Source organism: Equus asinus, chromosome 20 (genome assembly GCF_041296235.1).
Source record: "Equus asinus isolate D_3611 breed Donkey chromosome 20, EquAss-T2T_v2, whole genome shotgun sequence".
Taxonomy (NCBI): domain Eukaryota; kingdom Metazoa; phylum Chordata; class Mammalia; order Perissodactyla; family Equidae; genus Equus; species Equus asinus.
This window is the reverse complement of record NC_091809.1, coordinates 70,731,101-70,746,155: the sequence shown is the minus strand read 5'-3', so window position 1 is coordinate 70,746,155 and position 15,055 is coordinate 70,731,101. Positions and strand designations below refer to the sequence as shown.

The 15,055-nt window shown below is 35.7% G+C and overlaps 1 protein-coding gene across 9 annotated transcripts in view; it reads right to left on the bottom strand.

Annotated features, from left to right (window-relative positions):
- The window catches only part of NOX4 (NADPH oxidase 4), a 151,982-nt gene that overhangs the window by 46,000 nt on the left and 90,927 nt on the right, over positions 1-15,055 (bottom strand). For all 9 annotated transcript variants that reach the window (XM_070490467.1, XM_070490472.1, XM_070490469.1 and 6 more), the window contains one exon: positions 881-962. In XM_070490467.1, coding sequence (XP_070346568.1) covers positions 881-962 — 82 coding nt within the window. The remainder of the gene's footprint in view (positions 1-880; positions 963-15,055) is intronic.

Here is a 15,055-nt window from a genome sequence, read left to right as displayed (position 1 = left end):
TTATCCCAGAAAGTGAAGTTCAGTGAATTTGTGAATAAACTGCCAAACCAATGAAGAATGAGTCATTTAGCATTGTGGTTAGTTTTGATGAAATATGTATAAACCAAGTTCAAATTCTTTAACTTGGTGAACTTCCTTTTCTATTTCAGATATTAGCTTATTCATTCTTTAGCCTGTTGCCTACCAGTTTGTAAAGACAGTCAGACACTCAGAAAATAGAGGGTACTCCAAGCTTCTACAAGAAGGGTCAAGATGCCAGCATACATCAGCTTTTAGGGAAGAGGACGCCTAATAGAAATCTGCTATTTCCTTATTCTCTGGGAAGATGAAGGTGCATTGCTTCAACCTATAAGTACACTTAAGGCATCTAAGAAAATGTCTTCCCCATTTAAGGAAGGGTCAGAAGATTGTCCTTCCCACAGTTATCAAGATGGTAAAGAGGAGTAGATAGAAATTGTTAAAATCATATCTATCGTGTGGTTATTTTGAAAACCACTTGTTAGAATATGAATAAATTCTGGCATTTAAAAAATAGAAAACAGGAAACCAGAGGAGGGATCACCCACAAAATATCGGTCCCTGTTGATACAGCATCAAGCAAAAACAAGCACAGCCAGACACTGATGCAGATCACTTATGGTCTGCACTCCGCAACAGCTCCCCCGCCACAGCTGGGTTGCACATGCAAGCAAGTGTTTTCCTCTGACCCAGCTATGAAAAGCCTGACATAATGTATTGCAGGAGATGCCCTAGATAGGTTAGGTTATTCTGGCTTTTTCAGAAATCCTAAGAAAGAAAACATTTTGTCTCTGCCCTCCCAAATCTCTCCCATCACTATGCCCATTCCCTTCTCAATACCTAGTGAACTCCTATTGCTTACTTGGGATAATGTCTAGATTGAATGAAGGGCAGAATCTCGGAGTCTTGATCAGATGGAGGAAGTAGTAAATCTCGAAATCGTTCTGTCAAGAGAAAAACAAACATCAAGCTGTGAAAAAATAAGTCATAAAATGATTTCAAAATAGAATTATTTCCTATTCTTTCAATTTATTAACTATTTTGACTGCACATCCTTTATTAGAAATTTACCCGCCATTTTATATACTACTAAAATGCCTTTATTTCACTTTAATGACTATATATCTTTTTATGATTCAGACGTCATAACAACTGCATATTTAAAAATGGCAAGTATTCATTATTATAGACTAATAAAATCTTATAATTGAAATGTCAGAGGAAACACATATGACCAATAAATATACCAAGAAATGCACAATCTCATTAGTAACCTGGGAAATGCAAATTAAAACCACACATCATTAGATAGCATTCACATTATGTGGTATTCAATTGACAGAAATTAATCTCACAAGACCAATTGTTAGAGAGGATGTGTACCAACATAAGCCCTTATATATTTCTAGTGGGAATGTGAGTTGATATAATAGCTTTGGCAAACAATATGACGTTATCTTTTAAGTTTAACTTCTGCATATACTATGAGCCAATATTTCCATTCCTAGGTATACACTCTGCAGAAACTTTCACATATGTCTTAGGCAGCAAGGAAAAGGATGTTCCTAACAGCACGGTTCATATCAACATAAATGGAAACAACTCAATTGCCCATCAACAGGAAAATGGACAATTTGTGGTATATTCACACAACGGAATATTAATTGAAGTGAAATTTAATGAACTCAGTTACCAATAAAAACATAGAGAATCATATTAGTACGATGTTGAGTGAAAAACCACCAGCAGATTACACATAGAAGGATATCGTCTTTTGTTGAGCTAAACAACAACCAAGCCATGTATTATTTAGGTATGTTACATATGACACAAAGCAAACCAATGGGAAAAAAATGATATACACAATTTAGGATAATGGTTACTTTTCAGGAGGGGTAAGGGGATAAAATAGAAGAAAAGCAGAAAGGTAGGTGTAAGTAACTGTTAATATTTCATATGTATTAATTATAGCATCATCAAATGAGTGAATGTATGAAGGAAGGACGGCCAGGAATCATCCAATGATGACAGTAGGCCACGAACCAAAAATCTGATTAATAAAATTCTGTGCTTATGAATTCATAACGAAGGAAAGAGGGAGGGAGGGAGAGAGAAAAGGAGACAAGGAGGGAGGGAGGAAGGAAACGAAAAAAAAAAAGAAGTGTAGAGGAAGGAAGAATCCTCAGTTCTATCTTAGACGTAGTTTTACTGCATAGCCATCTGCATTGCATGGAGTAATCTATCACTCTAATACTGATCCCATATTTCCAGGACTAGATAGACATTACCTCTAGAGTTATCCCTATGGGAAGGCTTCTTCTTTCTTTCTCTCTCCTTGCCAATTCTGGAATTGATGGCCTGACTGTGTACTTCTAGCATACTCTGTGCTTACGCTCTCACAGAATTTATCACACTACTTCTTTATTGTTATATATATTTGTCTATTCACCCTTCCCTCTCCTTCTAGTAGATGGGTATTGTGCCACCAGGATAGGGAACATTATCTGATACATATTAAGGTGCTAGATAAATATTAGCTGAAAGAATATTTCCAATTTCTATTTTTATTGGATACAGAAAACTGTTAGCCCAGGTTAATCATAACACCCATTAGAAGAGCCCAACTGGTCATCTATTAACCATGAAAAGCAAGAGGACCTGGACTCCAGCCTTGACAGAGTCACACCCTCAGGCTGAGACAGAGAGCAAGCTGAAACTGAAGGCTGCAGTAAATCCATCACTAACTGGAGGTGAGTGATTGCCACAAAATAGTGAAAATCTACAGTTGATGACAATCGCCACTTCCCAGTTACTGAATAGCTAGATGTTAAACATTGTGAGCAGAGTGGTTACAAAGTATGGCTAAGAAACAGGATGTGGATTTTATTTTCATATTTATTAAAACATATTGAATCAGATATTTTACTGACCTCCACTCTGCTTTTTGTTTTCACCACTCTGACAGTTCTCATAACACATGTGGGGAGGAACTAAGACAATCCCAAAACAGAAGTGGTGGTACTCCAGAATCCAGAGATCCAAGATCCAATTCATTTTTCTTCTCTAAGTACACTTACTCTTTAACTTGATTTCATAATTTTAAAAACTATATTATTGACTGATATACTGCTATTTTTAGTCCACAAAATTAAGTTTATTTCAATGAAATGACTAGTAAATGTTTCTGATGATATAACCCTTGTTTTTCAGTTTACTTCCCAATTTGCATAGTCCCATTAAATGAATGATTTGCAGTATTTCTCCTTTTTCTTTTTTCCCCCTTCATGTATCCCTTTCCTAAAATGAGTCTTGAAAAATAAAGCCAAAATCCAACAGCAAACATGAACTTTAGACATCAAGTAAAGAACTGTTCAATCAAATAGCTATATTGAATATGATATATCCTTGGGTGCTAAAAATATAAATTAAAGCTTTACCGAGTGATTCTCAAACTGATTTAAATGCAAAGAAAGATCAAAATTCTTAATGGAAACAACCATAATATAATACAGCTATAGGTTTTTCCCTGCTTATATAATCACAAAGGACATTTGATTGTAAATCTGGAAGAAAATCTCTAGAGATGACATTATATTGATAAAACAAACAAAAAAGCACAAAAACAACACCACCACCACACACACACACACACACACACACACACTCACACATACAGAGCAAAAGTAGCATAAGAGACCACTTATAAAACTACCCAAACTACGACATCTATAACTAATATTCCCATATTTGGAGCATCCTTTCATCTGAATATTAGAAATACAAGGGATACCATGTGACCATGAAGATCGTTGAGCAGCTATCATGACCATCAAAATAAAAAGTTCACATATATACAAACAGAAAATACACACAGTACCTTAAAACTGTCTTTTGAAAATTTTCTATCTTTATCATTATATTCATAAATTCCTAATGTGAACAATTAACTTTACCCCATAAAGGTATAATGATTGCTTATTTTTTCTTTATGAGAACAAAAATAAATGATAAAAAATATGCTAGAAAAATCCAAGTAAATGAAAAATTGTTTATAATTCTTACATTAGTCCTTCTTTAGTCTCCAGATTTCTGCCTATCAACTATTTAATTAGCATCCCATTCTTTATCTGATGGTGGGAAAAAGATCAAAATAAATTGATGTTTCCTTTGTTAAGTAGCAAACATTTTAAAATAATACTTCTTTCTCTTCCAGCAAAATGTCACACCAGATGATCTACTTTCTTCATAGACCCAAAGTCTATTTCTTAAGAAAATGGCAGTTATCCAAATCCTAGAGCTCAGCCCTTTCACAGTACTTCTTAAAACAATTTCATTAAGGCCACTGAAAAGAACCAGAGGATTTTCTGCAAAGTGATATTTTGATGAGCAGACTAATGATGTGATAATGTCTGAACATGATTTTCTATCAGCAGGGGATATATCTTAATTAACACAAGCTTTTGGAGACTTTCACCCACTCTTCCTTTCTCCTATTCAATCAACAAAAAGATTCTGAGGCCACTAGACCCAGGTGACATACTGCACACAAGCATATTAATTTGGGCTCTTTGAACAATCAATTGTGAGACACTATACTTAATTATTTAAAAACAAAGATGAGAAAAATAAAATAGTCTTTCCAATTCTAATTCAAACTTTTCTGTACAATTACTGTGACTGAAGTTCTTTATTTTGCCTTTTGTGGAAAATAGCCGATCTGTAATCCTCCCCCATATGCATAATGAGGCAAATGTCGGATTTGAATAACAACAAAAAAAAACCAGTATGCAAATATATTCCTGGGATGAGAAGAAAATAAAATATTCTCCTTGCCACTGTAAAAAAAAAAAAAAAAAAGGAAGGGAGAAAAAACTTAAAGATAGAAAAGAAATGAAAAGATGATGCTGATTATGCCATTCTTGTATAGCCTAGAAGTCCTTTCCATCTAGAGACGTGATCATAGCCACCAAATCAGTGTCTTCAACAAGAACCTGAGAAATACCTGTTTGCTGGAGGGCCTCTGCCAAAGTTTTACCAACTCCAAGCCATTGTTTTCTTCCATATAATCCCCCTTCCTTCCCTTTGCCTACTATGGAAATCAATATTTTAACTACTTTGAGTATTAGATTATCATGGGCAAGGAAAGAAAATCAAACATCTCTACAGGGAGACAATATTGCTCTAAAAAAACTCTGGAAAGAAGTTCTTGGCATTTTTATTAATAGATAACAGATTTTGTCCTCGTTCTCTTAATGTTCATGTTATACTCGATTTGCCAGTTTTAATTTCTTTTTCAAAAGGACTGAAACAAAATCCTTAAGGGACGTTACACAGACTCATTAAAGATTTAACCTGAGTTTTAAAAATAACTAGTATAATCTAATGTAATATTGGGAATTACAGAATAAATGTTGTAAGGAAATAGACACTACCCCCATAACTTAGTTTTAAAACAAAATCAGTAAGTAATTACATCATAATATTTATATTATTTTACAAGAAAAACTGGAGATTATCTCATAATACAGTGTTGTGAGTATACATGATAAAGGGTATACCGAAGACCCATCTTTCCTTATACAGCTTGTAGTACTTAGAAGCAAAAGATGATAATAGAAAAGACATCAAATTGGTTGTCAGAAAGTCTAAGTCCTCCGCCTACTTCTGCTTCTGTTCTTAATTCCTTTTCTCAACTGACAAATGAGTCAGATGAGTTCAGTGATCTTTAAGCCACCTTTCCATTTTGAATCCCTTAAAGAACATATGCTTAAGGACAGGAACGGAATCTTGCCAAAGCCACTCATAGGAAGGGTGGCCGTATATCTTGGTTTGCCTGGGACAGTTCTGGTTTATACTTGTTAGCATCCTGGTCAACGCAGTAGTCATCTGAGAATTTTTTTTCAGTAATTAAATTTTACTAATAAAATATGCTGGGAGTGCTGTGGTTGATATAGAGAGGCACCTCCCTCGCCAAATTCTGTTTCAGTGAAGTTCTTGTTGTCCAGCTGAGAAGAGTGCAGTCAGCAAGTAGCCTCCAGCTGTCAGTTACATGGGATCCGCCTCAGGTGCAGGGGAAATGGCTTTTCCCAGAACAGCTCAGATCCTGTGACTGAACAAGGCAGGGATATTCCAGCTGTACACAGGCAACTCTAATGGGTAATCCTTGCTCCAGAGCTTCCCACCAGTTTGACTGAGGCTTCATAGAGCCTGCTTGATGGTTCAACTTCCTCCACCCAATCTCACTTCCTTCCTCTTCCCTTCACAGGTGTTGATCCCTAATAAGCATTTTAGATTCACAAATTACTTCTCAGAGTCAGTTTCTGGCAAAACCAACCTGCAACAGATGAGCTACATAAACTTCCACTTTGTACTTAGAGTTACTGCCATGTTTGGCTACTATTGGGTGAGATGCATGCGTGTTTAGTGAAGTCACAATAAATCGTTCCTGATCTAGCGCTCTCCAGAGGTAACATAACTGACACCTTGTTGCAAATACAGATGCTCATTGCTAAAATGAAGTGTTCTCAGATACACGTACCTTGAGACAAGTAACACTGTCCAGTCTTGGCTGATGGTGGGAGAAATAAACAAGTGACCCTGCAGGCTATGTGGTCTACTAGCCAGTTGCCCCCTGCCCCATGCTGCAGTCCAGGAGATGCACACAGCCATCAGGCTTTCAGGTGATAGTGTCAGTGGGAAATGCAGAAAGGTAAAATTTAGGTTGATATAAAAAATGTATAGGAAATAGATATTAAACACTCACTCTACCCTAAAGTGTATAGAGTAGCCTGAACACCCTTATTAGAGTGGTTTTATCCCTTAGTATTATGAAGTGTGATAAATCACTTCAATAGTAATAATCTAAAAAAGATAATAATTAATAAAAAAGTAAACACTAAATTTACTTTTCCTCTTCAAGAAAGTTGGTGATGAACATATAACTTGAACAAAATGTCAATATTTGCCATCCACCCTGGAGGTCACAATGATTTCACTGAACACACAAAAACACTCAACTGTGTTGATGATGAATCTGCATCTACTTCAAAAGTTATTCACTAACTCATGAAAACTATGTCCAATGATGAGAATTTAACACATAAATAGCAGTGGGTTATCAATGAATGAAATAAAAAGTGACTTGACAATGACTGGGATCCAGACAGCCTGGTCTCTGTGCCTAGTGTCAGGTTAAAGACTGCCTATTCATCAAAAGATTAAATAATAAAGCAATTTTAATGTTCTGGTATTGCTGAAAGGCAAATCATTAATACAGGGGAAGGTGGGTAGGAATGAGGGGAGAGTACATTCTAAGTGACTACAAACATCTTCAACTCTCTCATACGCTCCTTCCACTAATTGTCTATCTCAACATTCTCTACCGCGAGGCAGGTTTTATCCCCAAGAGTCTCCAGCTGTATCATCAAGTTAGGAAAGATAGGAATCTGTTTCATTTCTCTTTTTCTCTCCTATCTTTCCTCTCTACATACAATTCCCTTTGCTTTCTTCTTCTTCTTTTAAGGAAACTCAATCCCTTCCAGTGAAAATTCCTCTTTCTCACTTCTCTACGTAGTGATGTTTGACCTATTTCCTTGACTGTATCACAAAAATCCAGTAACAGTTCCAAAAGACATTCTTCTCTTTAGAAAGGGAATTACAGGGATGAAAGTAAGCTGGTAAAGACCATGTTCTGGATAGTGAGGTAGGGGCTGAGGGTGAGGTCTTTGAACACATACACTTTAACAATTTTTATACAAATACAAAAGAATGGGGTCTAACTATTGGAGTTAAGGAAGAAACAATGGCATGGATGAAGAAATAATTTTCAGACTAACCATAAAACATGGAAAATGTTCCTTTCTACCGAGATGTACAAAACATCAAGAGTAACTTAAGAAAAAAATATAACATAAAAGAGAGAGAAAGGGAGATTATACAGATAAGGGGATTCTGACAGTGGCTAACTATACATATTCCAGTCACACATTCTGGAACTAGAGTGAACTCAAGGACCGACTGGGCTAATGATAACACAGACTAAAGCCAAAACTCTATTACATTTCTATAAGTCCTTACTGTTACTGATCTGCTGTGGGAATGCTTTGGTTCCTCAGGAAACAGTGTCACTTCAGAGTCATTGTTTAGCTCCCCAAAAGTTGAATATTTCTCTTTCACCCACACACAGTCACTCTGCCACGTGGCTGCAGCCACCCTGCCAAACAGCTGCAGGGTAAGAGGATCATTTTACAGTTTAACTTTTTACATGTGGAAGGGTGTTTTCTCAAAGGGACTTGGCCATCCCTCTATTAAAGGGGTTCAGAATCTATGAACTGATTCAAGTCAGGAACTGGATGAAGGGCTGTGACTCTCTTTTGAGATGATTCAGGTCATGCCTCTGCCAATCCTAGAGTTTTCTTCCCATTTGTACAAATCAAGTGAGATTTTACTAGGTCGTCCACCTATTTGAGTCCTAAGGACACCATGGTCAGTTAGTCAACATCAACAATCTCTACAGGTCAATCCATTCTGATCACTGTCCAGCCATGCTCCCCACTATGGTGACCACACCCATCTCGACTTTATCAAGTAAAGAGCTGCCTCTTAGCCCCTGCCTCTGAGGGACCTCATCATCTCCCCTACGTACAAGGATGGTCTCTCTCACTTGTCATTCTGGGCCTGCAAACAGTCATCACAGAACCTTTCAAGGGTTCTAGAATGCCTATCACCAATGTTATTTCTCAAAGCAGTAGTGAAAGAATCCTTCATGGGAATTTAGTTAAGAGATCAATAAACCATCATACACAATAAATTTTCTCTAGCATTCCTATCTCTTTAAGGTGTTGAATAACTTCATCCACAATATATCTAGGAAGTCTATAAGCATATACACCAAAGAGTCAAGAATGAATAAGTCTAAGGATTTGAGATGAAAAAAAAAGGCATTAACTTTTACTTTATCTATACCTTGTTTGCATTGTGTGTGTGTGTGTCAGGAAGATTATTGCTGTGCCAATCTTCCTCTATTTTATGTTGGATGTCAACACAGTGTGGCTTGACGAGTGGGGTATGCTAGGTCTGTGCCTGGGATCCAAACCTGTGAAGCCTAGGCCACTGAAGCAGAGTGCCACAGGGCCAGCCTGTTTGTATTTATAACAGTACTTATCTAAAAGTAATAATTTTTAAAAAGATAGATATGTATACCATCACGCACACATGAGAACATGTCTTCAAGTTTCCTTGTCGTTCACACTCCCTACATTATAGCTTTTCTAATACTGTCCACTCCTCTGCCTCCTAAGGAAGACACAATCCTTATGCAGAAACACAACGTGAGCACGTGCATGCACACACACACATGCTGCTTAAAAGAGAAGGTGCGAATTAATTTTTCTCATAACATTTAGGAAGTGCTATTTAAATGTGTAAATAAAATATGCACATCTAAAATTATTTTTTCAGCAAACACTTATGGATCATATACTAAAAATCAGGCACTAAGTTAGGTTGTCAATAAGCAAAAGGTCCACTAAGGAACACATATGTCTTACCAAAAGATACGTACACTACAAATAAAGTGCTGAATGCATACTCCCAGAGTCCAGAAGAAGAGAACAACCAACTTTGCTTGGATACATTGGTAATAAAAAGCAAAAGAAGCAGGGAGGTTTTATAAAAAAAGTGAAACAAATCAAAAAAGAAGTCCTTCTGATCCATGGGGCTGGATGAAATAAATAATTTTGCTAATATTTTACTATCTATCAATAATCCTTAATGGCAGAGAATTTAAAATTGGGATTAAGACTAACATTTTGAGCAGAAGGAAGTTTTATCAATTAAATCACATTTTATTCATTCATTCATTCATTTAACAAGCTTTTATTAAGTACCTATTATTTGTTACACACTGAATGAAACAAACTCTTATTCTCAAGGGCAACCCTGTTTATCACAGGGAAACGCCAGAGCAACAAAATAATTGCAATGCCATTCCAGCTACTTGAAAAAGGATTCAGAATGTAATTACAAAATTGCTTAAAGAGGGAAAGAAGAGCTGTTCTCCTAGGGTTTCAAAGAAATTAATGGTTTGTCAGAATTTGATGTTTTATTTTCCTTAGGAAAAGAAATATGCACACATCTTAGAAAAACAAATTACTTCAAAAAATGAGAATTAAAGGGCAGACTGATAGTAAAACAGTCAAGCCAACTAGAAAGATAGACAGTATAAATTTTCCTTTTCTGAAAAGCTTAAATCAAGCGAATGTTCTTTATTACCATGGTAACTCAGTTATTGAATAACAATAGTTGCTACTTAAAATATTGGTTTCAAAGTAACATCAAAGGCATTCAAATTAATACTATTTTAGATAAATCAGGAAATTTAGTCGCAGGGCAAGAATATTTTCCTATTCAAGATATAGACAAATCTTCTGTTGACATAATTCAAATGGAAATAGACTGCAATTCTAGAAGAAACAATCAGCTGCCTGATTCTTCACAAATATTAAGCTTCTCCACAAATATAAAGGCCAACATCAAAGGAATATGAAAAGCAGAATCTCATACTTGTCCTTAAGAAAAAACCAAAAAACAAAAAACAAGCCCAGACTTGCAATTCAGAAGATGAGAACATAGTGCGCAATGTAAATACAAGAGCTAATAAATCAATAAGAACTTTAATAGGAAATAGAAAAGGAAAAATTCTGTACTTGGCATATATTTCCCACAATATTCCTGTGAGATTTTCTCAAGTATACCAAAAGTAATCTATTGTCATTCATACTTTACGTGAAATTAAACTATCCATATTCTAGAATTTATTAATCTGAAAAAAAATGTTACAGCTTTACATCAGCAACAAGCTGAGAACTGAGAAAACAACTCCCTCAGTGCACTATGTGGTAGGCGAGGAGGCTAAGAACCAGACAGGCTGGCTGGCCAGCCCAAGGTCACATGGCTGGCAAGAGGCAAAGCGATTAAAAAAACAAAAACAAACCTAAGAAAACTCACAGTCCAGTGTTCTTTCCACTGCATCATATTACCTCCTCCTCTGGAGAGAAAACACTGTACTCACTTTTCTCTCCTCCTCCCTCCCTTACTTTCTTGTTGCTTAAGGATTATATAAGAGGAAAACGCAGCAGGATCATATACAATCTGTACGCCTAGACACCGGCTCCTTTTCACATTGTAAGATCCAGAGGGAGGCAATGCAGGAGTATACAAAGGAAAATTATTTAATGGATCCTTTTATTTTCAGAGAAAGCACAGTGATAAAAGTCCATTCCTTTAATACTCATTATTTTGGTTCTTAAACATACTATTAAAAAAAATCAAAAGCAGCTTTTGAAAGAACTGTAAATAGACTTCTTGGCCTCTAAATGCATCAATGAATCAATGTCTATAACAGGCTTTCTTATAAAATATAAATTCCCTTCTATTACCATTGCGGCTGAACTACAACAAAAATTGACAATGAGGACAAAAAAGAAGAGAGGTTTAAGGAAAGTGGAAGCAAATAACAGAGGCACTTTTGGATAAACACATTACTGCCACTAAGCTTTCCACAATCCACCTTTTAAGGAAATGTTCTATTTTCATTTGTCACAGCAAATTTCACTTTAACAATGTTGGCATTCAACAAAAGAAACACCTCCGAGTGATCAAGGCGCAGCTTGATACTAATTCAGTTCCTGCTTCTGCACAAACTCTGAACACCCCCTGGGTGCATATTCAAGAAGGAATGGACAATTTTATCCAAGATCCAAAGAAACTGGAGGTTTTCTTTTATGAAGTTCTAACCTAAAACCCTGGGCAAACGAAATTAATGGCATGTAAAAGACGGTCCTTTGAAGCTATCAAAACCAACCATGCCCTGAGTCTTCTCTGGTCTTAAACAGATCTCCTGGTCAAAGACCAAGCCTATGAAATGGCGGATGAGGGAAGAGCAAGAAGCAGATATTATATGAATTCACTTCCTTTGTTAAGTTGTTTCATTGGACAAAATTGGGTTTTCCTCACCCCTCTGGTCTTCTTTTGCATATGCATTCCCAATGCCAAGACTGCTTGTCCTTCCTTTATCCAAACTGTCCAAGATTTAAGAGCCAGCTCTGATTCCCATTCCATGAAGAGGACTTCCAGATTGTGCCTATCAGTATAATACTTGTTTTTACTTTTATTTTCTGCATAATTAACGTAGGTACCGGAGTAGAGATTTGTAATCTCCTGTGGAACGTAGAATAAAGTCCAATTTACTTGGCTTGGTGTTCAATATTCTTTAAAAAACTGGCTCCTACATATCTCTGCAGACTTATTTCCTAATATTTCTCACATGAGCTCTAAGCTCAGCTGCGTTAACATCATATTGTTTCCTAATGACATCATGCCTTTTACTGCAATTAGTTTATTTTTTTCCTACAGGGCCCTTTTCTGCCTAGAAATTTTCTACTTCACCCTGTGTGTTCCAGTTCAAATGCACCTTACTATGTCCATATGAATTTCCTGATTCCCTATGGCAGAAAAAGTTGCATCCTCTTAAAGAACCTTAATCACATATCCTTGAGAATAAAATGTCAGATTTTGCATCCCCATCAGCAATGGATATTACTAATAAAGAAAATCTTTGCTAATTGATGGGTGAAATATACTATCATAGTTATTCTAATTAACATTTATTTGAATACTATTATGATTTATTCTGTTCACATAGTTTATCCATTTCTTTTTCCAGCTTATTTCTTATTGAATCAAAGGAGTTCTTTATATATTGAAGGAATTAGTGCATAATTACTGTAAATGTTTTTCTGTTCAGTTCTTTGTATTTTTTTACATGATTTTAAAATGTTTATGTAGTTAAATCTACTTACTTTTCTCTGGGAATTCTTCCAAGATAGAACAGTCTTTCACATCCAGAGATTGGTGACTATTAATTTCCATTTTCTTCTGATTCCTTTACAAATTAACTTTGTTTATGTTAAAGTATTTAACCTATTTGAAAATAATTTTCGGTCACATAAGTAAAGATTTAATTTGTTTTTGTGATTTTTTTTTCCTGAGGAAGATTTACCCTGAGCTAACATCTGTTGCCAATCTTCTTCGTTTTGCTTGAGGAAGATTCACCCTGAGCTAATATCTATGCCAATCTTCCCCTATTTTGTATGTAGGTCACCGCCACAGAATGGCTGCCCACGAATGGTGTAGGTCCACACCCAGGAATGAAACCTGGGCCACCAAAGTGCAGTGCACTGAACTTAATCACTAGACCACAGAGCTGGCCCCTAATTGGTATTTTTTTTAATAGTTAAGTGCCAATTGCTTTGCCTATTTATGAACTAACACTTCATATTGATTTATAGGGCTTCTTTTATTATATGATATGTATTTTCATGCATTAAAGGGTCTGTTTCGAAGTTATTTTCCTTTGTTAATATCTTTCGTGTCATTTTTGCTCTAGTACCACAGTGTTTAAACTATTTGAACTTTATAGGAGGCAGTGTCGTAAGTTAGCACATGCTCCAGCATAAGATAAGCCTGAGTTCAAATCTCAATTCATCCACTTAATAGTTTCCCAGGCACATTATTTACCCTCGTAAATTCTTAGGTTGTTTGTAAAATTTATTTCAGTTTATAACATGTTTTAATAGTGTGAGCCCCATCTTATTATTTAAGATTTCCTTGTTACTAATTTTAAATTATTTTATTCTGTTTTTTCAAAGAAGCATTATTTTTTATTTTGAGTTATGATTTCCATTTAAATTACATTAAGCCTATAATTTATTTTGGAAAAATTAATGGTTTTACATTATTCAGCCTTTATATCTAGAAACACAGTATGTCCTTCTAAACTATTCTGTTCTTTATAAAAAAACTTTTATTTTCCTCATATCGCTTGATTCCCAATGCTCATCAAAGTTCTATCAATTTTTTTCCTTTGTGATTTCGTTTAAAGACAGAAAAAATAATAAACACCAAATGAATGCCTTTGATAGACTAGGGAATTTTTTGTTAGAGGCTTACATTGTAAATGTCAACTCCTCTAGCTAAATAAATAAATATAATATGCAATAAATACAATTAAGAACCTCTTTTTAAACGATGATTTGGAAAATGCTGTGCTCTGTTCCTGCTCTGTGGAAAAAGCAAGAATAGGAATATTTATTCAAGTAAATTCATTTCTAGACCTAAAGAAAAAAAAAGGGAAAGAGATAAATTCTCATTTCTATTGGGTTTGGATCTTGGCCCTGGTTGTCTTTTCCACTATGCTTGCTGTCAACTTTGAAAATCTGTATCTATCTTTGAAAGTCTCTATCTCAACCAAGGAAGACGCAATATTCCAAACCACCACCGAACAGTCCACCATTCCAGCATCAATAAAAGATTTTCATCGTTGCTGTGAAAGTGGAAAGTCAGAGAACTATGTCACACATGAGAAGAAGGAGCTGGGGGAAGAAAGAAGGACAAATCACTAGACTATTCCTGAAGGACAGTCCAATTCTTAAAACACGTTTTCTTATTTGCTCCAATTAGAGGCATAGCTTTCTGCCACGTCTTGTTATTGAAAATATTGGGATATGCAAAGTTGTCTATGTGGGACCTTCTCCCTTTACCCTTCCTTCCTAGTTATGCTGATAGCTGCAGCCCAAGACATTTTACTAGTTTCTCACTTCAGTGTCAACAAAAAATAAGATCATCTATTTTTAAGCTCTTCATCACACTGCAGCAGACCATTTTAACTCTTCACTTACTCTACTCTCTCTTCTATTACTCAGACTAGGTACATTCCTTGGGGTCCCTAGTATTCCACGTCCATTATTTAATTGCCACCTCCAAATTTTCTCAAAAATCTCATTTCATGAAAGAGTTTATTTTCCCATTCCGTTTATATCTGTTTATTAAACCCCACCCTCCTCCTTTATTAAAGTCCAAAAATCATAAGAGCAGTAGCTTTTTTTTTAATTTTTCCTTTTTCTCCCCAAAGGCCGCCCCCCGGTACATAGCTGTACATTTTTAGTTATGGGTCCTTCTAGTTGTGGCATGTGGGACA